The 27,869-nt window shown below is 40.7% G+C and overlaps 3 protein-coding genes across 6 annotated transcripts in view; 2 read left to right on the top strand and 1 right to left on the bottom strand.

Annotated features, from left to right (window-relative positions):
* Nucleotides 1-21,161, bottom strand: part of Rab26 — a 99,264-nt gene extending 78,103 nt beyond the window's left edge. Inside the window, exon 1 of the mRNA XM_064127602.1 lies at nt 21,061-21,161. The gene's annotated coding sequence lies outside the window, so the exon portion shown is untranslated. The remainder of the gene's footprint in view (nt 1-21,060) is intronic.
* Nucleotides 11,825-20,328, top strand: LOC135165851 (polycomb group protein Pc). Its single transcript, XM_064127595.1, has 4 exons — nt 11,825-13,453; nt 14,618-14,785; nt 15,142-15,552; nt 15,884-20,328. Exons 1-4 carry the CDS (start codon nt 13,391-13,393, stop codon nt 16,442-16,444), a joined length of 1,203 nt encoding a protein of 400 aa, XP_063983665.1. The 5' UTR covers nt 11,825-13,390; the 3' UTR covers nt 16,445-20,328.
* Nucleotides 20,908-27,826, top strand: LOC135165828 (TBC1 domain family member 9B). Of its 4 annotated transcripts, XM_064127540.1 has the most exons (7): nt 20,910-21,170; nt 21,722-21,840; nt 21,909-22,075; nt 22,673-25,486; nt 25,731-25,849; nt 26,116-26,376; nt 26,907-27,826. In XM_064127540.1, the coding sequence occupies exons 1-6, from the start codon at nt 21,102-21,104 to the stop codon at nt 26,332-26,334; spliced, it is 3,507 nt and encodes a 1,168-aa protein (XP_063983610.1). In that variant the 5' UTR covers nt 20,910-21,101; the 3' UTR covers nt 26,335-26,376; nt 26,907-27,826. The 4 variants fall into 4 exon arrangements, with proteins under 4 accessions (XP_063983612.1, XP_063983610.1, XP_063983609.1 ...); XM_064127542.1 differs by lacking the exon at nt 26,907-27,826 and having other exon boundaries at nt 20,908-21,170; nt 26,037-26,174; XM_064127539.1 differs by having other exon boundaries at nt 26,116-27,826.
* The last annotated feature ends 43 nt before the right edge of the window (nt 27,827-27,869 follow it).

Genomic DNA, 27,869 nt, shown 5'->3' with positions numbered 1-27,869 from the left:
CAGTCGATTTTTCCCTAGACCCTGCGGGGAAATCGCGAGGTGAAAAATGCGATTTTCAAAGAAACTTTTGAGTCGAAAAAAAAAATTTTCTGGAATCAGTCATGACATTTTATTGTCATCCTGATGGTCTCGTTCGATAATCGAAATTCGCGACCGTCTTCGAGATATCGATACTGCCATTTTGACAAGGCCACGCCCTTTTTTAAAATTATCCGATTTCGAAAATTCTTGCGATGGCAGATAAATCGAAGTGTTCACCACCCGATGAACATCATCGATAGGTCATCTTATCGATAATTTCGAGATTACGAGGGTTTTTCCCGGGAGCGTCGGGACGCCGCGCACTCGCAAACCGGAAAAACTCGCGCGACGAGTTTTTTAAGCGATTGAAGAGGAATCGGATGTGACCCTAATTAAGAAAACTCGAGGGAACGTTCACGAAGTGGGATTCCATGTGCTGAATATCAACGACAATCGATTATCGACGAGAATCGCAAGAGAAGTGGAAGAGTTCGAGGAATTTATATCGAAGATGGATCGAACTACCGCGAGTTAATTCTCCTCAAATAACAAAGAGAATGAATTTTATAACAATCACCCCTTAATGAATGCGATTGTTCAGTCAGACCGGCGTCGATTCCCAAGATGGCGATTGGCTTCGATAATCGAGAACAAAGGAATCTCGATCGTCCGAGCGCCCGAGAAACGATCGCCCTCCATTTTCCAGAATCGCCTGCCTTCGAAAATTCTTGTGTTGGCAGATAAACCGAAGTGTTCACCACCCGATGAACATCATCGATAGGTCATGTTATCGATAATTTCGAGATTACGAGGGTTTTTTCCGGGGAGCGTCGGGACGCCGCGCACTCGCAAACCGGAAAAACTCGCGCGACGAGTTTTTTAAGCGATTGGAGAGGAATCGAATGTGACGCTAATTAAGAAAACTCGAGGGACTGTTCGCGAAGTGGGATTCCATGTGCTGAATATCAACGACAATCGATTATCGACGAGAATCGCGAGAGAAGTGGAAGAGTTCGAGGAATTTATATCGAAGATGGATCGAACTACCGCGCGTTAATTCTCCTCAAATAACAAAGAGAGTGAACTTTATACCGATTACCAACTGACGAATCTGATGGTTCATTCAGATCTCAATCGATTCCCAAGATGGCGATGGGCTTCGATAATCGAGAACAAAGGAACGAAAAATCGAGCGTTCGAGAAACAATCGCTCTTCACGTTTTACACCGATTTTCGATTAAATAACCGATTTATCGATCTTCTTCGCGTCCAAGTCCATTTCCAAAATGGCCGAGGGCTTCGATAATCGATATCAGAGGGACAAAGATCGATCAATCGATCCCCAAACGACTCTCCATTTTTTTCCGCTATAAATTACTGGTTAGTTCGTCAGAAAATCGGCGAAGTCGTGAATTGCGAGTGGGATAAATCGATATTTCATCATCTCTGGAAATATATGAGTTTCCCAACATGCTGTGGGGCCCTCGCAACTGTGGGGCCCTCGAAACCCGAGGGGACAAGTTCAGACTTGCAGGCCTTGAGTATTGGAATGCCCCTCCTCCAATCGGAAGGCATTATTCTCACAAAGAAAGCCCAACCGAATTCTTCAGTTAGTTTTGAGGATCACAACATCGTTGAAGTACCGATCACCCCGTATCGATCATTCCTATTGAACGAAGGGAATCGATTAGACGCCCACGTGACATTGGGAAAATCGAAGGAGAGAAAATGGGGGAATCGATTCTAAATTTTGTGGTTTATTCCGAAGAAATCGGTTGCGATGTCGGACACTAGCGGAATACTTCGATTGATGTTGATGAGGGTCGATAACTTTTATCGAATGTGTCTGTTGAATTAGGGCAACTCTAAGTACTCGGTAATAGTTACCGATCGATTCAGTTGAGCTGGGAAATGTTCGTGCAAATGAAGCGATCGGTAATAGTTAAGGAATGGTCATTTGAAAAAAAAAAATTTACAGGGGTTGTACACGGGGTTGTACGAGGGGTTGTGGAGATCACACACGAAGAGAAATTTCCCGTAAAATTACCGGTCAATATTCCATTAATTGTGCGATTAATCGTTATCAGATCGCACGATTAATGCGATCTGATAACTATTGATGAGAGGGTGCGGGAAAATTGAGGTTAAAGTCAGTAAAAATGACTAGACGAGTCCAGTAATTTTTACCGCTCACAACTGCAATTTTTACCTAAAATTTCGTTCCGAGTATTTCATTTGATTAACAATATTTACAGTCAACTCTCCGGGTAGAAAAATTGTTTACAAATTACGCGGCTGTTCCGTAATTAACCAGTCGAAGACATTCGGTAAAAATCACGAACCAGTTACGCACTTCACCGAATTTTCCGGAAAAAATCCAAAACGCTCCAGAAAAATACGGAAAATTCACTCAAAAAATGCGCAACTTTTCCGTCACTTTGACGCAACAACAGAACCAGTCCCTGAATTTTTAAACAATTTTTTCCCCCTCTCCACCGCACATCTCATTCATTAAAGTGGATCAGAAAATAATATTCACTTCAATTAACTCGGTGACATTAACCGAATTCTCCTATCAGTGTACAGCGTCGGTGTTCTTATCAGCATCGGCTGTTAAATTAGTACTTCGAAAAATACTTAAAAACATATAAAATACCGATCACCGAAAATCGTCGTTTCACCAACGACTACCGAAAAAACCTAAAAATCTAAACTCCTCGTGATTCATCGGTTCTCATTCATTTCTCCGAATCACCTCCTCCATTATTCAAAACGCTCGATCGTAAAATCCCACTGTTGGAACACTCTATTTGGGCCCGGGTGTATTTCAATGGTCAGTTCTCTCACAAAATGGTAGGACACCTCCTCAGTTCTAAAACTCAAAACTGCGCGCCTGGGGCCTTACGGCCTCATATCCAGACCCGACATTAGGAATTCACAACAGCCGGTAATTTGAGACTCCGTACACTCTCGATTGTATTATTAGAGGCTGGAGTTAATCCGGAGGATTACGATGCCGTTTTTTTTTACGTCGAAGGCTCGTCTTCCTCGGGGATGAGAATATTTTTCACTCTGATAGACCGTCAATGGGCTTTAAAAATAAACAATTGATTTTTAATAATAATTAAATTGAAAGAATAAAATAAAATAATCGTTTGATGGTAATAAAATGCTCATCAATTCAATTATCAATTTACTTTATCGAGTTTTGAAAATAATGTAGATTTGGATTTTGGAAAAATTTAATTTTTTTTTTTCAATTTGTCGGATTCAAATTTTAGGGTTTTTGTGGTACATCGGGAAATCGATAGTTTCAGTTGAGTCTTTAACAATTATAAGATTATTATTATTATTATTATTATTATTATTATGGTAAATTGATGTAAAACTTCAAAATTTAGGGAAAGAAAAATAATGAACTTGTTTTGATGTTTGAAAATAATTTCTAATTCGAAAAATCGAAAGATCGGAATTGAAACCGGTCCGTTTTGCCTCACTTCACCTACTGAAACCGAGATAAGTGTCCATTCACTCCCAAAAAATTATTTGTAATTTTAAAAAACATCGGACGAGTTTATCTGTCGATTTATTCCTTGAAATCCGCTGAAAGCTCCTGATAATCGATTTTTAAAATGATTTTCGCCTCGCAAAACTGCAGTTATCGATTGCCACTTGAGTCATTTTTATTCTTTCCTCAGGTGACGCAATATTTTTATCCCCACACGTTTGAGATTATTTTTCAAAACATTGTGCAGAGTTGGCGCTGACGTGTTGGAGTCATTCCCGGTGATAACGACCGCCGAGATAGTCACGACACTGCGCGCCTACGGACGTTGTAAACACGGCATGTGGGTTTGCCCAAGGGTTATTGGTGTTTGCGGAATGCCCTGAGCATTGTTCAACGAATTAGAGAGCGTGCAAATTTTTTTCAAAAATAAATTTCAATATTCAGTCGTCCTAAGTCTATATTTACATTCAAATTCACGAAATAAATCTCATGATCGGTCCTTTTAGCCGCCATTTTGCGAAAAAACTCCGCCATTTTGCGATAAAAATTCCACCATTTTGTGGATAACCGAAATATAAATTTTTCGATTTTAAAAAATCATATTTCACCAAAATACAACATTTTCGCATCGGGAAAACGCAAAAAAAATCCCGTGACTTGTGCTTTGGGCGGCCATTTTGTAAATGAATTCGGCCATTTTGTGGAGTTCTGGAGAGACGAGTTGCCCGCTTTTTTTAAACATTTTTATCCTAAAAACGTTTTGGTCTGGAGAAACACGAAAAAAATCCCGCGATTGACGCTCACAGCGGCCATTTTGTAAAAATACCGCCATCTTGTGAAGCTCTTGAAACGCCAATTTTTCGCGGTTTCTTTGTTCTCATCGGGATTTTAGTGATAGTGAGAATGTGTGAGAGAGTACTTACCTTGAGGCATTATAAAAACGTTCCTCGCGGCCTTAGGATGTGCTGCATAAATACATCGACTGCATGCTAATACCCACGCGCGGTCGTGCATCGAGATCTGTGGATAGGGAAATATCTTGAATCAGTTGGGTATCGAGACTCTACTCCTGCATGCTCAAGATTCACATGAGACATTTTACTGGGGGTTCAACTGACGGCGTAAATTCAGAGTGAGAATGCCCCGGACGAACGTAAAAATCGACTCGTTAAACACTTTTTCCCGGGTTTAACCTCAAAAAAATTAATCAATTTTCATTCTGACGTGGAAATCCTCGTCAAAAATTGACCCTCCATCGAACCCCTCATTCAAAACTCAAAAATTATCAGTATAATAATGACATTTGTTAACAACAATTATAAAAGTTATAACAATCGGCATAAAAAATGGATGAAAAAATCGGAAAAAAATTGGGAAATGAGAATTTACAAAAATTTGGACGAAAAATGGACGATTTTGGACCGGAAAGTGGGGTAAATTGTCGGGGAATTAACGGCTAGTCTCGGACTGCCTCAAACCTTCAATTGTTTATAACTTAAGAACCACTGGTTATAAAATTATGAGACGCGAATGTTAGCCGTGACAAATGATCTAGAATCCACTGGAGAAGAAATCAAATTTCTAACTTCAATAGTTTGCGAGATATGAAATGCTCGTTTTTGACAAGAATCGCACTCGCGAGAAATACCGGAGGTGCGCGGCGAAGCGTCGCGTCATACCTCCGCGAAAGCGCTTCCATTTCGTTTCTAAAGCTCCAAAAAATGCAAATCGCCAAGACTTGAAATATTTTGCAAATAAAAAAACAATGAGATTTTCCAGTCAATTTCCATCTACAAATTTGATGACAAAAAATCGGCGCTATACCCCATGCAAAAACGATAAAAACGGCGAAAGTCGGCCGAATGTCGGCTGATAGTCGGCACCCATTTGGCGACGTTCAGCTGTGTTTCTAAACTCGGAAAACCCTATAGGGAATGTTGTATTGTGAACCCACAACGGGAGAAGGCAAAATAGGTGAGAAAAAATTATTCGAAGGGAAATGAAAATTTGTTGGATTTTCATATGAATAGCGATGAAGGACGGAAATTCAAACGTCAGATAGAGATTGGAGATATTCGGGGAGTGGGAGATACCGTGCCCAACAATGAACCGGATGTCTTCGATCGTCGGGACATACTGTTCCCTCTATCAGCATTGCTATCATCCGTGAACCTCGCCTCCGGAGGCAAAATCACTCCAGCATGAGATGATTTCTCGAGTTGAGGTCGTCGCGCGTATTGTTGCGTGACCATTTGCGGTTTAAACGCGACTACTCGAGATAACTCTACCCAATGATGAACTCAAAATATCGAGTCTAATTTACGTATCTGAATTTTCCCGTTAAAAAAACGACATTTGCGGATGGAATTTCGAACGGAGAGGAATATCCGGTGAAACTTTGGTATCTCTTGCGTCATTTTAGTGCGTCACGTGATTGTACAGGAAAGTTTTGATGAATATCACGTGATTTTGACCTGAAATCTCGGAATTTTTCCGGTGTTACGTAATTTTTAGAGAAAACTTCACGTGCATGGTCAAATTCCCGGAGGAAATTTCATCTCTCGGTTAATGGAGAGGAAAAATTGGAGTAGGACTTTCAAAATTATGCGATGGCTTCTCCCCTCTTCAGTTACCGTATCCCGATCCCTAAAGTTCCCTAGAACTACAGAATTTTGAGGAAAAATCGTCAATTTTTCCGAAATCATTAAAGAAAAAAAATGAGAAAATTATTCAGAAGGAATGTGCAATAATTTAGGAAGAGAGAGAAATGTTTTGTAAAATTTTACGAATAAACGTAAGTCAAAATATTCTGCCACTTACAACCCCAACCCCTATCTCCCCTATTTTTACCCCCAAATCCAGATCAGAAAGAAAAATAACCCAACGTGAAACCCTTGAATTCTCACCCCAGAAACTTGTCAAAAGTTCTCTAAAAAATTCAAGCCCTTGAAGAGAAAAAAACCGAAATAGCTCGCGGGCATCCCCTAGACCCTCTAGTCACCCTTAGAATTCGTTAACCCTTAAAACGAAATTCCTGATGTCAAAACCTCCCCTAGACAGCGAATAAATTCCTCCGCTGAATCAACGAAATTCCGTCCCAACTTCCATCCGAGGGTCTTATCCGTCTCCTAATAATCCTAATCAGCCCTTGCCTCCATTTCCCCGTTAACTGTCATTCGCTCCCCTAGGACGCGATTCGACCAGAACATCCCTCCAGCCCTCAGATCCCTCCAATCAAAGAATTCTTCTCAAATCTCTCCCAAACGATAAATACTGAATGAACTGAAATTCCCAGAATCTTCCCCTTAACCCTTCATTTTTCTGCTCTCGTCCTCCGAACCTCAAAAACCCCGACCCCTATCAAATCAACCCACTGAAAACCTCCCCCCAATTCTCCCTACCCAACCCCCAAGCCCTCAAAACCCTCAAATTCCCCGAAAAATGTCAAACACTCCTCCACAAGACTTCCATTCGACCGTATAGAAAAGACCTAAAAATTTCCGTCAAAATTCCCTGAATTCCTCACCCTTCACATCCCACCCACACGCCCCCCTCCCTCCCTGAACCTCACAACCTTCAAAACCCTTAAAAATTCCAAAAAACAATAACAATCGCAAATCCACCCGTCCACATATCCAGACTCGATTTTCCAGCGGTTCTATCACTACCAACAAACCCTCAACCTTTCCTTCCACCCCCTCACTATCTCCTACCCTCAAAACCCTTACAAAATCCCTCCCCCATCCCAATCTCCCAAAAACCCCTCTAATTTCCCCAAAAATTCAAATACCTCTCCAAAAAAAAAAACGTCTAAAAATACCTCCAACAACTCCGTAAAATCCTCATCCTCCGATCTCCATCCCTCGCCCCCTCGCCCCCTCAGACCCTCAAATCCCACCAAAAACCCTGTAAAAAGCCTCAGCACACATAACCGGGAGACCGCTTATTTTTTTTTTTTTTACCACCGAGAAAAAGAACGCAAACTCCAACACTCGGTAACCAGCAGCGTCACTCGTTATTCACCAGAACACGGGCCAAAGGGGCGACAAGGCGAGGGGCGGGGGGGGGGGGGTAGAAGGGGGTTCGACGAGGGGCTGTCGAGAGGTGAAGCCAGGGGGGTATTTTCCCCCCTCATAATACAGAAAGGTTCCGCGATGGAGAGAGGGAATAGAACCGCTGCGTAGCGTGGTAGAAGCGGCATCGTCGCACTAGGGCCAGGATATTTCAATACCGACAGTCGAGAAAGAGAGGGGCAGCTCTCTCCCCCCCCTCACCGCCCCCCTTGTGTCCCAACCCCCCTGTCGGCCCATCCCTCTCTCTCTCTCACACACGGATGGATCTCTCTCTGACGTGCGGTTGCCCGAGGCCGAGGATGCCGGTGTGAGTGTACCCGTTTTGTGCCACAGATGCTCGGCAAAAGGGGGGTGGAAGGGGAGAGGGGGAGAACTCTAGAGTGAGAGGGCGGTGGAAGGGGGGCAGTGTACGAGGAGCGCTGGCAATTGAGTCCAACGAACGGAGAAGGGAAAACCAGACCAGAAACAGTAATTCTGTTGACGCCCACTCTAGACAACATCAGAAGGGTAACTCAACAGTGGGAAGTGGTCTCACACTGGATTGGTCGATGCACCCTAGAGTGGGGGATGTCTCAGCACTTGGTAGCCCCTTACGGCCAATCATACTGGCTCTGTCATTTGTGGAGGCAATTTTTATGTTGAATTTATCTCACTCACTCGAGTATTTGGGGTTACGGTAGGAGAGAGAGAGGTGAAGTTACCGCTGTCTCACTTTCTCTCTCTCTCTCTTGCGTCTGTGAGAGCGACCCCGAGAGGGACGGGACACTCCAGTGATGCCAGATGAGGGGAAAAATCCCACGCGTGGGAATTTCGTGCGCAGCTCCCTCGCGCACTCCTCGGGTCCCCACCCGTAATGCCAGGCTCAGCGCCCATATATGAAATTGAAGACATTAAATTGCCCAATAAAACTATCAAATAAATAAATGAAATAAATAAAATTGATCGCATTATTAGTTTTTCAATTATCTAGTCATCAATAACATTCGATAGTAATAGAAGCACTGTTAATAATTCTTTGAAATTGAGTAATAAATTCATAACATTTTGTAATATTTTCTCGTTTACCAAAATTGTTTATTCTGTTGCAAAATTCAGGTTAATTGTAATTTTTGTTTTACATTCAGATTCAAATTTTGGTGGCAAATCGGAATTTTTAATTCATTACCAAAAATCCTGTTCATACGCGAATGCGTTCTTTAGGAAATACATATTAGGGAAGGTAAGAGGATTCATGAGCTTTATTAAATTTTCCACGTTTATCATTTGGGGCCCTGAAAAGGGCCGATGAGCTCTGAAAAGAACCATTTTTCGGTTCTGAAAAGAACCATTTTTCGGCAGATGAACAAAAGGACCGCTGTAAAATAAGAAAGAGTTAGTTTCACAGTTGTTGATGTTGTGAAGAATCCTGGAAATTTCCCAAAGTTTCGATTGAACCCTTGTTCTTAGTGAAATAGCTGAAGAGTGTTGGCGGCATACCGGCAAAATGAAGAGGTGATGAAGGAAACGAACGTGTTCAACATAAAGAAAATCCAACTTTACGACCTCGAATTTGAATACAAATTACTTGAATTATGTAACGCGAGATGATCTGAAGTTATTTCGACGGTTGTGCAGTCAACATTGTGACATTGCATGGAGGATCGTATCTGACAAATGGATTTAAGACAATCAGTACCAAGTTTGTTGCGTTTCTTGGTTTTCACGTCGGTTACAATAGAAAAAATACGCTCAGCCTCAGCATTAGAATGTGGTAAACACAAAACAATTTTCGTGAGTTGACCTAAATTAGGGAATCGAAGAGAACCCGTGAAATCTTTCAAATTTGAAACCTCCCTCCAAAATAAATCCACTGAGAAGGATTCTACGCGTTTCTTATCTCTTGGATTAGCAAACGCATCGGGTAATGCATGCCATTCAAAAGCAAGAGCACTTTCGTCAAAATGTCCGAAGTGCTGGGCTAGATTATTAATTACTGTAGACTCGATACGTTCATCACCGTCTTCTAGGGCTTCCGTAGGACTCAAGAATTCCAAATTTTTAACTATGGGATGTGTGTGTGGTAAACGAGATTTCATTTCAGAAGTCGCAGTTATGTAGAACTGTAAACATCTGAGACGAAATTGCTCAGCGACATTTGCTGGAAAAGTTGTAATAAGTTTATCGCATTCAAGCCCGAGAGATATTTCATTTAAAGGTAGCAAATGATCGGGATGACTAATATTGATAGAAGTGGTGAAGAGGTTTTGAACTATATTTTTCTTCAAAAAATTGCGGGCCATTGTACGAATTAGTCCTTGACTTTCTCCAGCCAATTTATGAAGCATAAATTCGCGAGACTGGAATAGAGCATTAAAAGAGTTGAAAGAATGCATCGTATATTTCAAAAAAAGGAAATAAGCTCTAACACATTGATCTTCGAGTAATTCGTACAACTTCTGTGCTGAAGGTGACTGTTCTTCCAGCATAGCTGATGAGAAGAATAATTTCAAAGGTTCCCAATTATGAATAATACGCACTACACATTGATGCAAGCACAACCATCGCGTGTTTGATAAATTTAAAATTTTTAATTTTTCGATATTAAAAAATTCTTGGTATTCAGCTAATATTTCACAACGTTTAGGACTGTTTGACAGGTATCCCGATATACCTTTCATCAATTCCTCCGGTTCGTTTGGTAATTTACTGCAGGCCTTTGAAGCAATTATCGCGGATGAATGGCAAGTGCAGTTCATCAAAATAAGATTAGGAACTTCCAATTTTAATCTTTGGGCGAAGGAATTTTTCACGCCAACCATAACGCTTGCATTGTCGCAAGCCAACCCGACAATATTTTCCATGGGAATTTGTTTTTCTTCGACGGATTTTTTGAAAGAATTATAAATTTTTTCCGCGGAGCAATCCGTTGCATCTAACTTAATGAGATCTAAAAATTCTGTTTTAACTTCACCGTCTTTTGGGGAAACATATCTCGCGAGAACACAAAGAATTTTCGTTTTTGAAACATCCGTTGTTTCATCGATCAGAATTGAAAATTTATTTACCCGCAAAATTTTAACGAGATTTTCATTCGCGACCTTCCCTAAAACATTTTCAATCATACTTGTACACTTTGTACGCCCGAGAGACATATCTTTCGTGATTTGACTATCCGGAATTGCTCTTTTGAGAAGAGGAGTCAGATGATCCACAACACAAATGGGAACGTTGTGTTCAGCAAAGAAATTGGCGAGGAGAATTTCCGCGGTTTTCACCGATTCTTGATAATCTGACGCGACACTACAGGGATCTTTCTCAGGAACAATACCTTCATCACAATTTTCTACCTCGCGATTAATTGAAATTGATTTTAAAAGATTCTCTTTATGTTTACCCCCACTCGCGTGTTTCTGGAGCTCGGATTTTCCAGCAGCAATCACCTTCTCACAAGCACAACAAAACGCACTGTTCAGCTTACCTTCAACACTCTCCAACCAACTTGAAAATTCAGGCTCTTTTTTCCAGGATTCTTGAAATACCTTCCTCTTCTTCGATACTGGAATACCGGAAACTGCATCTTCCGAGCTTTCCGAGCTCTTCCGCTTTCCTATGTTCTCCATATTCAATTGGTATCAAACTGCGATAATCCCGTCAAAAAAAATCACTTCTAATGGATTCCCCACCGATTTTAAGTGACTGAATGAGCGAGATTCAGTTAACTTCTGTTTTGATTCGCACACGGGTGAGTGTATTGTGTCAATGTGAAAACAAAACATTGACGTTCATTGGCCCGCAGGAGGGTTACGAGTTCGCGGAATTGTCCGGAGTATCTTGATCGTTTTTTTTTCGGATATTTTCGGAAATGCTTTCGTAAAAAATTGACGGGATATTCCAAATCGGAGAAAAAAAAAGGAATTAGAAAAGAGTTTATGAAACCATTTGAATATTAAGGAATTATCAACTACGAATGGTAATAGAAATTGTTTATTTAAAATTGCTGTCTGATTTTCAATTTGCCCTCGTCGTCCTCGTCCCGCTTATCACCCTCGTTGCCCCTCATGACCCTCATGAGGCTTGACTTTTTCTTCGTGACCCTCGTGGGCCTCCAGAAATTTGCCATTCTCGCCATTCGAGCCGAATAAAATATTTAAACCTCGCGCCGGGCCGACTGCGCCCTAAAGGCTGCGCACTACTCACCGAGAGGAGTGGGAAGCGTGTGGGAATTCCCATCTGGCATCACTGGGACACTCTTGTCTCGGGAATCGTCGAGGTCGCACGCGTTGAAACTGTCGGGACGATTTCGTCGCACTGAAATAAAAAAAATTTTTTTTTTTTTTGCAATTGTAATATTTACATTAACCTCACAAGACTCGAGGGCTGACGGTTGGAGTACAACTGGTTATGGAATTGTGGTTGAGTGACAGTGCAGTGTTGCCAATATTTGTCATTAGTGAGGATCATCATCACGGTCAGAATTGGATTTGCTAATTGTTCAACGGTATTCGTGGACGGGGTGAGGCGGTGCAGGAGGGGGATATACTTTGTGAATTGAGTGAGACAGCAGTTGGATTTTGAGTGAAATAAAAGTTGGTAGACGTGGCAACGTTGGTTACGGCGCGCGCAGTTGCATCAACACAGTGATACACGGTAAACACGTATAGCTTGGGGTGGCCTCGTCCCTCTACGGCTTTTCACATTGTCCTAAACCCCCCCCACCAGAGCCATTTTTGTGTCTCTCTCTTGTCCACGGGATTTGTCCCACTCACGCCCCCCCTACCACTGGTCTTGTGGCCCCCCCATCGGCCACCCTGCCTCCCCCCACCCCTGCCCCTGCGCGTTTGTAGCCGAACAGGGTCGGGCGAGTCCAACCGACGATGTTTGCCGAGGGAAGTACGGCAGGAGCCCTCCAACACTAGTACGTCTCGATCCGGTGAATGTACCAGACGCCGCGTGTTGTTTCGAGAATAAAAAAAAAAAATAAAAAATAAAAGTATTCCACTCACCCGTTGTACGTTACCTCTGGTGCTATATAAGTTCAGTATCATCTTGTGAAGTGTTAATCACTAGTTTGAAAAATAACCTAGAACCTAGGGATTTTTGAACTGTTTAAACGACCGATGGTAAAATTTTTTTTTATTGTTATTACGTCGATGATAGGCGGTTTTGTTATGTCGTTGATACCGACGTACAGCCCGACAACCGCCATGTTTGGTGTTTACGAGCCGCGAGGGAGAAGCTACGGCACACGCTGACGTCACAGAACTAGGGAATTATCAGCGACAGGGGTCAGCACCGGCAGTGCAACGATTTTTGTGGATTTTTTTTGTTTTTTTTTGAAATTGTGATTTATGAGATTTGACAAAGATTGAAGAACACCTGGGGACTTATCCGCCGGTGAATTCTAGGGAATTGCCGGACGCGGCGAGTGAGGGTTTGAGTGACCCTTTTTTCCAGGTTTTTTTTTTTTTGGGAGAAAACGAGGATTTACACTTGTGTGATGTGCGTGTTGTGCCGGTTTACTGGATGTGAAGACCGTTTTAAAAACATTTTGTGGTATTTCGTAACAAATTTTTAGTGATTTTTTTTCTTTTCTTTTCTTTTGGAGGGGACTCCCCTCCACATTGTGGAGTTGAAAACATCCGGCATGCGCCGTGAAAACTCACGTAAACAGATTTTTTCGGACGGAATGGTGAATTTGTGGTGTTAAATCACGTGGAGATATTCATCAGGTGCTCATCTGGATTACGTGGTGATATTTATTTCAGTGAATGAGTGAATTTCTTTTGTGATTAGTGTGGCAGTGACTTTTATGGAGATGGATCTTGGAAACGTTTATGCCGCTGAGCGGATACTCAAGAAGCGAGAAAAGAGGGTGAGTGGGGAGGGGGAAATTGCCACCAGACGGCGACACCGGATAGAACGCGATTAATGGGGCTTTCGTGTTTGTCTATCCGGTGGGGTCGCGGAGGGGGGAGGGGGGGGGGAGAGATCAGGAGAGTTTACCTCCTCCAGGGAAATATTGAGATTTTTTTCCCTTTTTTTTTTTATTGAATTCAGAATTTTTTTTGGGGACTGATGATTGGACGAGCATAATTTGACATCCGCTGAGTGGATTGGAAATATTTTTTTTTTGTTTTCAAAAGATATTTTCGGAGTTTAAAATGCGATGTGATTTGTTCGAATCGCATCGTTGGATTCGAAGTTATTGAACATTTTATGGAGAGTGGAGGGGAAAAATTAGGGGGGAGTAATTGTAGAAGAATGGAATGAACTGTTTTTTGAATGGGGGTTTGATGAAGATCGGCTGAGTGGAATTGAATGATTTTTTTTTTGTTTTGAGGGCATTCTTTGGGGCTTGGGAATGAGATGTGAGTCCATCAAATTGCTTCGTTAGATTCAGAGTTATTAGACAGTTGAAAAGATTAAAATTGAGAGCAACTGGTTACAGAGAGGGAAATAAATCATTTTCAATAGTAAATAACTAGAGATTGGCTGAGGGGATTTCAAATTTCTTTTTTTCCATTTGAAGACACTTTTTGAGACTTTAAAATGAGAACTGTTTCGTTGGAATATCTCGGTTTCATCGGGAGATATTGATTTAAGAATGCCTACTCGATTTCTCTCCCTTAATTAATTAAAAAATGGAATTCAGGGAATTTTTAGGGTAGAAGCCCTTGAAATGAGGGGCGACAATGATAACTTTGATCAATAACTCGAAAAATTTCCCTACGATTCGAAAGACGACCCATTTTACATCAACACATCCTAACCGAAATAATAAAAACATTTTTGAGTGAAATCACGAGGAACAATTAAATTGAGAGAGAAATTTTCAAGGGAAAATGTGGGGCAAAATGGATCTTTTTTCAGTTGTGAATGCAGATTCTCATGCAGAGCAGGAAGAACTGAATGATCTACTTTGCCCCAGTATTCTGTAAGCCATGGGGAAGAGGTTTTTCATTCGGTTGTTGAAGTAGTTTTTTTTTCAGGAAAATATTCTTCGTAGGATCGGATGATAAATTGATTTTGCTTTCAGGGAAAGGTCGAGTACTTCGTGAAATGGAAGGGCTGGAGCAAAAAGTGGAACACGTGGGAGCCAGAGGAGAATATTCTCGACGTGAGGCTAATTGAGCTGTACGAGGAGAGCCAGAAAGGGAGTGACGTTGCACCAAGAAGGCCCCGAAGAGCAGACACACGATACAATGTAATAATTCATTTGGATTAATTATTTCCCAGGATTAAAGACCATTTTCCCAAGTCTCTGGGACTCCAGAGATTAATTTCTCCTTTTATTCTCATGAGTCGAGTCAGCTTTTATCGCAATTGCTAGGATTTCCTTTTTAATTAAATTACTAAACCCGTTGTCAATTTCTTATTGACATCAACAGTCTGTTCTTCACGACACGATAAATAATTGATAAACTAATCAATTAGTCAATGAAAATATAAATCAATACATCAGTGAATGAGAATAATTGATAAAGGAATTACTGAGTCAATGAAAATTATTGAAATATCAATTCGTCAATCAATGAAATTAATGAATAAATCAATCAACAGGAGCAAATCCTGGCAAACCTAGTGGTGGAGGAGGAGCCAGGTGGGGACGAGAGAGTGGGTGAAGACAGCCAAGATGAGTCAGGAAGTACCTCAGCCCAGCGATTGAATCCAGTCCCAGATGAGGACACAATCGCAAGTTCCCTCGATGGACACGAGTCCCCAACGCCCCCTGACCTATCAGTATCAGCCTTCACTGGTGACTCTGATAGCTCCAACAGCAGTGTCGACATACCTCTGTTACCCAGGCGAGAGCCAGGAATCAAGAGGAAGTCGGAGGTGCTGAGTAAGGAGTCAGGAAAAATTGGCATCACCATCACCACTAGTCCCAGTAGTGGAGGCAGCAGTCCTCCACCAAATAAGTTGCCCAGGTTGTTGCCACTCAAGGGAAATGCGACGTCTTCGTCTTATCATGTGAGTGTCATCAGAATTTTCGTTAGTTGAGAAATAATTAATTTTTTTCATTAATTCTGAGGGGGGGGGAGGAGGATTTTAATTGATTAGAATGTGAATTGACTGAGGGGTTTTCGAAACCTTTTTTGAGACGAAAGCGTTTTTGAGGATTTTTTTCTTTGCGTAGATTGAATCAAGAATTTCTAGGGGGGTTTTTTCTCGATTTTTGAAATTTCCTTCCCTGGAATTTCGTTTTTTCTTTTGGAAAAAGCTTTTTAAAAACTACAAAAAATTTGAAAAGTATTGGGAGAATTCAAAAAATAAATGACCCCTAATCGCTCATATTTTCCAGAATCACAAAGTGAACGGGAGAAGACCGTCATCATCATCAGTGAAGTCGACTCCAGACGAGCCCTCGCCAGCAGTCCCAACGACTCCAGCCCCAGCTCTTCAGGACAAAAAACGTCCTGAGGCCGATGTACCCCACGGTCCACCGCCCTCACTTCCTCGGGCACCACCGCTGTCCTCATCCCCCCAACTGGACACCCCCCTGGAGCATCCGCCGAAAAAACGGCCCCTCGACAAAGTGGAAAAATCCAACGGTGTGACAGACACCAATGGCCACAAATCCCCATCTCCCACAGACGTCTACACCAACAACAACAGGTTAATGTCTATCGTCAATGGACATCACAACAATAATCCTACATCAATAAAATCCCCGGAGTTGATAAAACCTGAGGACTACAAGCCCCTGAGTCCAGGAACTGACTACTGGCACTCAATCACTCCTGTTGCTGATCAAGTATTTATCACTGATGTCACTGTTAATTTAAAAACTGTGACGATTAGGGAGTGCAAGACTGAGAAGGGCTTCTTCAGGGAGAGAGATCCCAAGAGTGATGTGTACTGAGGGGGCGGGGAGGGGCGCGATGAAGTGGTAAGAGTTGGGGGTGAAGAGAGAGAAATAATTGAGGAAAAGTTTGATCAATTGAGTTTGGGAAGCGATTTTCAGAGGCACAAGGGGATCTAGGGGAAAATGTCAAGAGACATTTGTTGTGGGGAATTTAATTCTGCAGCAAAAGTGTCTTTTGATGTTTTGTTGTAAAACCACCCGTGATGGAGATAATCGCGAATTTTGGGGAGAAGAAAATTGATTGATCAGACCACTTCATTTTGGAATTAATTCGAGAGCATTTATTGGGGGTTCCGAGGGGTCAGGAAGAGGGGACGTTGGTTATTCGGTGATTAATGGGACTTTCACACATGTAGTCGATCACAGGATTTGAACATTAATATTTTTTTATTGGATTTCCTTCGAATCAGGAGTCTTTTTCATTTTTGCTTTATAAATTATCTGAATTGTGGAATTAACTCTCAAATGATTAATTATGTGTTGATCGTAAGATAATCAACATTAATTTGTCCTCAAAGGCTGGAATTCAAACCCCTAATCAGATATTGTCATTAAAAAATGGTCTTAATCCATTGAAATCACTAAAATTAGTACTTTCTCCTGAAGCTAAAAATAATGAATAGTCTGAATTAATGAAGAAAGACCATTAATTAACGAATGGCTCACCAAACCACAAAAATAAATTCTAAGAATGAAATTCAACGGATCGATTGTAAATATAAATTATTTTCTCACTGAAAAGGGTCAAAATTTGATGTTAAAATCACCTCTCGAATCATTGTTTTTCAGTTGAATAGACAAAACCGAAGGGTAATTGTTATCACAATTTTATTTTTAATTATGGAAGATGTTTTTCAAGTATTAAACGAGAATTATGATTTTTTTTATCATTATTTTGTACATAAAAAAGGGCTTTGTAGTTCTAGAGCGAGATCTGAGGGGCGTACGCCCTCGTGGAAAACCTAAACACTATTTTTTCCAATAAATTTGGTCTTTGTAATCCGATTTCAACGAATGGATCCCAAAAAATCATCTTTGAAGTAATTTAATTCCACAACCAAAATGAAAATAATTAATTTTTGAGGATAATTTCACTCCCATTCAAAATTGCTGATCGCTATTGGCCTCATTTATGAATAGTCCAGAAAGTTTATGTCGATTTGAAAAAAAAAAAGTCCATTTTGCCCCACAGGCTTCAAGAAAAATTGGGAAAAAGAAAACTCGAAGACTCGTTTTTCTCACTTATTCCGGCCACGGGGGTAAAAAGGGTTTAGTTTTCACGAAATAATCGAAAATTTTCCTGGCTTTCTGATGAGATAACTTTTATTTCCATGGAGTCAGTAGTAGTTCCTGAGATAATCGAGTTTTCAGGGGATGGGAGTTGATTTATTCTCTTCATTTCTCCACAAATGCAATAGAAAATTATCAGAACTATTTAACCTGCGAATTGTTTATTATGTATCCTTAGAAGGGTGTAATTAAAGTTGTTTTTGTCAGTCAATTTTAAGTAGTTGTTGCAGTTTTGAGGGGCGAGAAAAAAACGAATGAGTTTTTATTTAATTTTTTTTTTGGAGATCGTTGAATTGTGTTTCTCGTTGAGTTTAATTTTCTTTTTCATTCGAACGGGGATTTTGCGAGGAGATCGTGATGGGGGAGATTAATAAGTGATCGACCTGTTAGAAATGACAGGTTGGAGGGTGCTCAAGAGGTTCTCCAACAGTAAAAATGTCCAATGTCATCGATTACTGAGTCTAATCATTTGATCTAGATTTTAGGGTAGGTCTTCCAGACAACAATTGGCACAGAATCTTGATTTGATGAGTTACTGAGGGAAAATTATAAATTGGGTGGAAACTAAAATTTAAAAAATCGAAAAACAATGGAAACTTGTTCTGGGTTTAATAAATTAATTGTTCACCAGGATAGTTCTGACCGAAAGATCAAAGGACCTTTTTGTGAGAACCTTTGAACCCTTAAAGCCTCTTGGACACCCCACATCACTATGACGATGGTGAGCGGAGTTCTTTTCCCCCGAAAACATTTTCCGGACAAATCCCTTGATTGGGAATTTTCCAAAATTATAATTTTCCGTAACAAGAACTTCCGTGGAATTAATTTTCTGAGTAAAGATATCTCCATTTTTTTAGGTATTCGCTGCGCGATTGTAATCAATAATTCGTTTTCCCCGAACAAACAGATATATTTGTAATTTTAATTGCAAGTGTAATTATCCATCGTCTGTTACTCACGGAAAAATATTGTCGGGGAAATTTTTTCCGAGGGAAAGAACTCCGGAAAAACCGATCACAGGCAATTGTTGAACCCCCCTGAGGGATGAAAACCCCTCAACATCTTTATTTGCATTAAAAACAACACTAAAGATCGAATGAAAAATCATGAAAAATACATATACACAGTGTGACACTTGTGCACTTTTGAAACCAGTTAATCCGTGATATAGTTGACTATAAAAATTTAAAAGAACAACAAATAGATTGTAAAAACCACGACAGAATGGCGAGAGTGAAAAATGCAAAATCATGTACCATGCTTATTTATTATGACTAACGAATGACGAATTTTTAGGTTTTTACAATAACTAAACTAGTATTACGAGTGTGTACTCGATACCATTGCGACGAGACAACAATAACAGCATTTATTAAACAATTGGCTCAGTTATTACGAAGAACCAAAGAGTGATATCTCAGCAAACACCACCGAAAACCAAATTATCTGAATTATTTCGAGAGCCTGATCAGCTGGAGGTGCGAATTCTATCGCATCAGATAGTCAGGATAATTTCCGATGATTTAAAAAAAAAGTCACCCATTTTGCCCCGGTTGTTTTAGTAAAATTCTAGAAAGAAGATCGGTCCAACGGTCTCAGTTTATTCGAGTTTACCTGAGTTTTTCTAGAATAACTCTGAATTTATGGAAGATACCCATATTTTCGTCATAAGCTTTTTAGTAGTTCCTCATTCGCCCTATAAAAAAGCTAGGGATAAAAATTTTGATATCTCTCCTAGATTTCGTGATATTCAAGAAAAACTGTCAGTCCTCCGAATCGATCTAAACGTTTTTATCCAGTCGTCGGTGCAAAATTATCTCAAAAATTTAGAGAACGGAAAGAGATAAAACACTTTCTTTTTTCTTGATTTCATCGAAAATTTCTTCAGCTTAAAAATGAATAAAAAATCATCGATCCATCTCCAATGGCTCTTGAAATAATGATCATTTTGTGGAAGAATCACATTTAACGAGAAACAATTTTTGTTGACACTAGTTTGATAAATCGACAAAGCAATGAAAAATTCAATCAAACTGATAAATCGTCAGTGACAATGGATGAATGACGAAGTAATTGTTGTAATGTATACTTGTAAATGAGGATGATAAATCCAACTGTACAAATTGTAAATAAAAATAGTAAATTTCCTTGCAAGTCATAAGCGGAAATGGGTAATAAACTAAATGTAGATTTTTTTTCTTTAATTAATTGATACTGACTTGAAAATGTAAATAAATAAATATCATCGATTATAAGTTGTAAAGTGATGGTGTGAAGGGGAAAAAAAAAGGGGGGGGGGGAGGGGTAAACTGTCCTCTGGGATTTTTAATGAGTTTATTTTTCAATCACTGATCATTAATTCTTTATTATCATTGAGAATAGACTGTGCGTACCTTCGATTATTTTGTTTTCTGTACTTATAGAATAAATCATTATTGTATTGATGATTGAGAGGATGAAGTTAATAGTACACGTACCACATGATCGCGTATTAAAATATGTAAAACCCCGGTAGTACCAAATCCAACAGTAATTTTAGTTCTGTCTGGTACAGATTCCTTATATTTCAATAAAAATCATTATCTTGAAGACCTTTGACATGTTTCATTGCCCTTATAAAACAGTTTCCTATTTCCTGATTCGATAAATCGATATTTCATTGAAATCATCGATTGATATTTAAGACTGTTTCTTCAAAATGAGGGAGTTACTAATGAAGAAAGAAAAATGATTGAAGAAAAGTTCATTAACTGCGATTTTCAGGGGCAGAACGGGATCCAGGAGAAAATATCACGAGACATTTTTTGTGGGGAATTTCATTCTGCAGAAAAAGTGTCATATAACATTTTATTGTAGAACCCTCCCTGCTGGAGATAATCGCGAATTTTGAGAAGAGCAAAATTGCTTGGTCAGACCACTTCATTTTGGAATTAATTAGCGCGCAGTAATTGGGGGTCCCGAGGGGTCAGGGAGAGGGGAGATTGATTATTCGGTGATTAATGACACTCAAAAATTTATAACCTCAAAATCCATCCCCAAAAAAAGTTGATTTCCTTTTTTTTTTTGGTGAAATAACCACTCGATAATTGATGTGATCGTACGAAAATAATATTTAAATCTCCCGCCGAGGATTCGCTGCCCCCTAGTGACAGCCGATCGACAGCCTCGTATCGTGTATGTCCCCCGATCAGTGGCCGAACGACAATAAACCCGTGAAGCCCTCGCACATTATCACGAGGACATAATTCCTCCTCCGGCCCATTGACTTCACGTATTCGTTGAAAAAAAAATATTTCACAAAAAAGAAAATAAATATCACTCACCAATCGAGTGGTTGGAGTTGTGTGTGGATTCCTGGTGCCATATGTACAGCAGAAATAATCATCGATATGTGGATAAAACCACAGGAGGTCCTCCTCGCAAATGCATTCTGGTAACAAATCGAAATATTTGATTTCTTCATTACAACAGCCACAACATAATAACTGTTTACATTCTGTCGTGTGTCAAACACAGCTGACGTCAAAAAAAATTTTTATCTTGACACTCATAACCCATTTGCTACGATAAACTGTATTAGATCATTTTTTTTTCTACGTAGTTATCATTTTTTTCGGTTGTGCTTGAGGAAAAAAAATTTTATGTCTTTGTGCCTGACCCTTGCAGCCCTTACGACCCTTTTGAGGTTCGATTAAGGTTGAGGAGAAACGGAGATTAAATAAAAAAAAAAAATTCCCCCGAATGTTACATAAGAAAAAAAAATTAAAAACAATTTTCCTTCATGCTCGACCCTTACGACCCTTTCTGGCCCTTACGGTATTTCTGAGGTTATCTTATGGGGGTTGAGAAAGGGAGGGTTCAATAAAAAAAACCCTTCCTTAGTGTACCTAACAAAAAACAAATTATTAAACAACATTTTGTTTTCTGTTTGGCCCTTATGACCTTTTTTCACCCTCACAACATTTTAGAATTTGTATTCCTCAGGATTCGGGGAGCAGTCGTGTAATTACAAAACCCCAGGATCTTCCACTCACAAAGAAAGCAAACCAATTTTTTTTATATCTGACCCTCACCATCCTCATGGCCCTTGTGGTACCCTTAAGGTCGTATCGTAGAGGATTGGGGGAAGGGATGGATAATAAATGCGAAAACTTACCTGATATTATCGCAGGGTAACGGAGGCAGCCACCGTCTACTTTGTTCTCCAGCGGCGGAAGGGCCATGGTAAAACGAAGGGCCTGTCCTCGATTCTCGTTGGGACCCTTGACAGTGTCTTCGACACTAAACCTCCGCCGTTCCGGATTCTCCATCAGACCCCGTCGTCAGAGGTGTATTGGGGTAAGCTGGCGGATCATTATCGGGTCAGTCAGGGACCTGGGGGCACATAATGGGGATCGCTCATTAAAAATGCTAAAGTGGACGTCCAAAATAATAATACGGACGTTCATTTTGGACGTCGACTGATCATTCAAAATTCCACCAGATATTCAGGGGATGAAAATCAAACCACGAACGTCTATCGAATGTTCAAAATTAAATGAGAATGTCCATCAGACGTTCATTGACCTTGAAACACATCCATCATCGTATGGACGTCCATCGAACATCCCTTCCACATCCCTTATTGCATATCGCAGACGTCCATTGAACGTTCAAAACCGAAAAGGACGTCAATGGCTCCTTAAAAACTAGATCTGAACGTCCAGGGAACGTTCCAAGGACGTTCATCCATCAAAAATATCGATATCCGTTCAAAAATCAACCATAAACATCCCCTTCATCACTCCCAATCTCCACGTGACCTTGTTCTTGCATCCCCCCTCCCCCAACTATCCCTCAGGACGTCCCGCTTCCTCCCGAACTATCCTGGAGGACGTCCCCAATTTCCTTTTCCAAAAATATGAAAAATCGCTTGAAAACATCAAAATTTCACAGTCGTAGCATGCTCTCTCACCCACGAGGAGATCCTCCAGGACTGGGAGTGGCTCCAATCCAACTTGATGGACACCCTGAAGTCCTTCGACACCGAGGACGAGATAACCGAATTCGTATGTTGTAAAATTCAATCAATAATCGCAAACAACGTACCCGACTGTCAATTCGCGGAGGAAGAGGATCCGGAGTCTTTCAAAACCGCATCCTTCACATTTCACCAACAATTCGGTCTCCCCACGGACGATAAACTCGTCAATTACTACTCGTGCAGTTACTGGAAGGGACGTTTACCTCGCCAGGGTTGGTTGTACTTGTCCGTTAATCACATGTGTTTTTACGCCTACATCCTGACGAAGGAGACGAAGCTGATTATACGATGGGCGGATATCATTGAACTCGGAAAGACAAATTCCCTTCTCTTCCCGGACAGCATTCGGGTGGTAACACGGGATAATAAGGAGCATCACTTCAGCATGTTCCTCAAAAAGTCCGAGACTTACTCATTGATGGAGCAGCTGACGAACATCGCCATGAAGCGACTCATCGACGAGAAGAGTGGCTTCAACGAGGATCGCGATCTTCTCCACAAACTTTCAAAAAATGTCTCGAAGAAGAAGCCATTTCTCAAACGTGATTTAGATGCTCGTGCACACTCGGAGGCTTATCGCCTACAATTTCGACTTCCGGGAGTTGAAAAACTCGACGGCTGCATAGACGCCACACTGTGGACACCCTACGACAAGCACCACGTCTGGGGTAAAATCTTTCTCTCCCAGAATTATCTGTGCTTTGAGTCACGTGTCCGCCAATTGGTCAGCCTGGTGATACCCCTGCGAGAGGTCCAGCTGGTCGAGGCGGCCGATCAGTCCCCAATGTCATCGCACACAACGGACAAGTCCATCCTGGTGACAACTCCACGATCCTCCTTTCTCTTTGCCCAGATTCAAGATCGTGACTTCGTCGTTCAAAAGATCTCTGAACTCCTCGCTAAAACAAGATTAAACTTGCCAACTGCCTGTGCACCACCTCCAGCGACAAAATCCTGGTCCCCCCAGCCCCCCCTGATGACCCTCTTCAAGGCTCCATTGAGTTCAGAAGCTTCCATAAAGCAGGAAGCTAAGGAAAAACAGTGGGAGATTCACTTCAGTGAATTTGGACGAGGTATAACCATCTACAGAACAACAGACACCGCTAAATTGGTGATTCAGGGAGTACCCCAGACCCTCAGGGGTGAGGTCTGGCTGACCTTCTCCGGGGCAATTAATGAAATGGCGATGAATCCGGGTCTCTACAAGTCCTTAGTGGATCAGTCCATCGGAAAATCTTGTCAAGCGAACGAGGAAATTGAGAGGGATCTTCACAGATCGTTACCCGAACACCCGGCCTTCCAATCGGACACAGGAATCAGTGCCCTTCGAAGGGTACTCTCGGCTTATGCCTGCAGAAATCCCCAAATCGGTTACTGCCAAGCAATGAACATTGTCACCTCAGTCCTCCTGATCTACTGCTCCGAGGAATCAGCTTTCTGGCAGCTCTGCAACGTCTGCGAGTCCCTCTTGCCCGATTACTACGATAGAAGGGTCGTCGGGGCACTCGTCGATCAGGGCCTCCTGGAGGAACTTGCAGCGGAGCATTTACCAACACTCCACGCCAAACTCCAAGAACTTGGTTTAATTAGAGTCATATCGTTGTCCTGGTTCCTCACCATCTTCCTCAGTGTTATGCCCACTGGCAGCGCCGTCAACATCATGGACTGTTTCTTCTACGACGGTGCCAAGGTCATCTTCCAAATAGCCCTGACAGTGCTCGAGTGGAATCAGGAGAAGCTGCTCAATTGTCGGGATGACGGAGAAGCCATGCAAATCCTTACGGATTATCTCGGTGGGGTATTCAATGATGAAGGACCTGTTCTACCGAGGCCCGTCGACTCGGCCATTCCCCCAAGAAGCATCTCCGTTCAGACCCTCATCTACGAGGCTTACTCCAGATACGGCTCCTTGACGATCGGTCGGATCGAACGACTGAGGCTGAAGCATCGTCTCCGAGTTGTCCAGCATTTGGAAGAGGGAATCGAGAAGAATGTCATCAGAAGTGTTATCGTCGACAAATACATGACCGCGGATGAGCTGCAGGAGTTGCTGAGTCTTGTTCGTGAGGAGCTAATGAGCCAGCGAAAGTCAGAGCCTGATCGGTATGACCCAACTCAGCCCCCCTACGAGGCTTATCGAGTGGACTTCGAGCTCTTTCGTATTCTATTTGGTGGTCTATCGTCCTGGGGTAAGTGCTCCCAGGCTGAGTCCCTCGCAGCAAGACTCTTCAGATTGATGGACCGAAATCGTGATGGGTATCTGAATTTTCGGGAGCTGGTGCAAGCGATTGGAATCACAGCGACAGCAGACGCTGCCCAACGACTGAAGCTTCTGTACACTCTTCATCTTCCCCCATTGCTTTCACCAGTGGACATCGACTCCCCGACGCACTCCGACGGGGCCGAAGTAGCTGCAGAAGCTACCGATTTCTTCGATACAATGGAGCAGAGCTTTGGTGAATTGGAGATGGCCGTCAGTGCTGCTGAGGAAGCCGAGGTAAAGCTCAGCAGATCGGCGAGTGTTAATTCACAGAAGGAGGAGAGCTGGGAGATTCAGAGTATGGGCAGTCTCAGGTCCATGATGGATTCCAAGGACAGTCCACTGGAGATGAAGAATGTGCCGAAGATGAATCAGAGGCATTTTATAGCGCTGTGGAAAACACTTTATGACATGTTTCCAACTCAGCCGGAGGAGCAGGAGATTTATCATTCTATCGCATCGATAGGTCAGTATGTGATTTTGTTTATTAGGGAAATCATAGGATCAGACCGTGAAGAAGAGGATAGATTATGAAATTGCTGTCATAAGATCATATTGACGGTCATAAACGTATGACCGTTTACATGAGTTTATGATCACAGCCATAGAATGAGGATTGAAAAATCATTTTTAGTCGTAAAATCATGGTGACGATCGTAAAATTATGATCATGAATGGTAGCTCATAATTGAGGGTCAATATAATCGCAGGGACATTATTACTGCAACTTGGAGACGTGGGAAAAAAATTCTACTGCGAGAGGGAGGAGTCAGAGGACAGCCTCCTCATAGCAGCCTCAAAAGCTCAGTCAGCAGCGCAAATTCAGAGAGTAAGTTCATAAAAAAATGAACCCGTGTCATATGATCCCAGCTCATAGGGCGGTACATTAAGAATGGATTTGAAAATTCGTTCGATTTTCACGTATTAAAATGAATCGATTTCAAGCCGATTAAATTTTGCAAAATATCTTCTGATCAAAGTCATGTACAGAGATCTTTTTTTTTTTCATTTTTAAGGAAATTTTGCTGTCTATCGATTGGCTATGGAGGCAGACCTGATTTTAGCGGCACCTTTGAATGTGATTTTTTGTTCTAGTCACCGGATCGCAATGGAAATCCCTCGACATCGTCTCCATCAGCCGATTCTGACTGGGCAATTTCAGTCGAACAATTTCTAGCGTCAGCCCTAAATGGGGCACCGATCACCGATTTTTTTAGCAAAAGGGCCAATCTCCTTGAGGCCATTGCAACACTGAGAAATCGAAGATTCAATCGTGTCCATTCGTTAGCAGATACACCAGTACTTAAAGTATGACACAGGCCCATTATCGATGTTTAATTACATCATTTATCGAGGGTAAACAAACTTCGAATAATCAATAATAAATAATAACAATTTCATAATAATATGAGAGTAACAATAATCATGGGAATGCCAATCGTTGAATGTTCATTTATGTTTAAATAATTAATTAACAATTGAATAATCAGTGATGATCTAATTAATTACTTAGAATTTCAATGAATCACAGTATCAATTGATTAATTGATAATTAATTGGGGATTAACTAGTAAATTAATCCTGACATTAGATTTTGTAATGAAAAATATGACGAAGTATTACGATGAATTTTCCGTCTGTGAAATAATTCACGATTGGTAATTAATAATTTTTTACTGGTGCAAATTATAAAATACTCAGGGTATCACAAATTATTTTTTTTTCACTATTTGAAAAAGAAATTTTTTCGCCAAAATTTTGCATAATCTTTAGGATTTATCTTCACAACATTCGATAGTCTATATTTTATAGCTTTATATGAACGTCAATAATTATGTGATGCCAATTAACAGGCATAATTGATAACAGAGAATTTATTTTTCAAGGAATATGATATATATATCACTGGACATTTCTAGCTGACGGAGATGAGCTCTGCCTCATTCGATGGATGAGACAATCTGAAGTGAAATTACATGATAAGAATTCCCCGTTTTGCCCCGGTGGGTTAGAAAGAAATTCATGTTCTCAAAATAAAAAAAAATTGAAGATCTTTATGAAAACTGGGGCAAAATAGGGGCTCTCTTGTATTCATCTGTGGTGGAGGGGAATCCCCACATATGCAATGGGGTCATTTTTGACCCGCGTTCTAATCTTATTATTCTCATTATGAATTATTATTAATTTGCCTGAAATTTTTTTTTTGTTATTATTTTTGAATTTTTTAAAATTTGAGAGATGTAAATAATTGTTCCTTCATAAGTCACAAATAATGTATGTCTTAACGTCATAATTGTCATTATGAATGACATGAGCCTACTAATTAACTGGGATAATTATCTTCGGTTAATTACTGTGAGAATTAATTTTGTTGTGGAGTGATGGAGTGGAAAAGAGTGAGTTTTGTTATTTAGCAATTAAATCGCTGAATTAATCATAATTCAATTATGATGAATTTGTTTAAAGAAAAAAAATGAATCTTTTCAAAGTAAAGTAATTAATAGAAAGTACAGATTTTATTGTTTAATTAATTTTTCGCTTTTTATCACTCCACTCCAGAATTATTTTATAGATATAGCTTTTATTTTTATATCGGAATGAAAAAATCAAAAATATTGTTATGATTGTTACCGAAACTAGTTTCAACGCCTAAAGAAAATATTCTTGATTCTCCTGTCGAGTAATTTTTGTTTGATGTATTATATGTGTATATAAATGTTCAAATTAACGCAGAATTATTATTCCGCCACTATTCTTATTTTATTTTTAATCAAGAGATAATCAATAAACATTTTCAAAGATTAAACTTGCCTTGTTGTCTTCTAATTTTCGCGAGTGATTAGATTGCT

This window comes from Diachasmimorpha longicaudata, chromosome 9 (genome assembly GCF_034640455.1).
Source record: "Diachasmimorpha longicaudata isolate KC_UGA_2023 chromosome 9, iyDiaLong2, whole genome shotgun sequence".
Classification (NCBI taxonomy): Eukaryota; Metazoa; Arthropoda; class Insecta; order Hymenoptera; family Braconidae; genus Diachasmimorpha; species Diachasmimorpha longicaudata.
The sequence above is the reverse complement of the archived record's forward strand: the minus strand, read 5'-3'. Positions and strand labels throughout refer to the sequence as shown.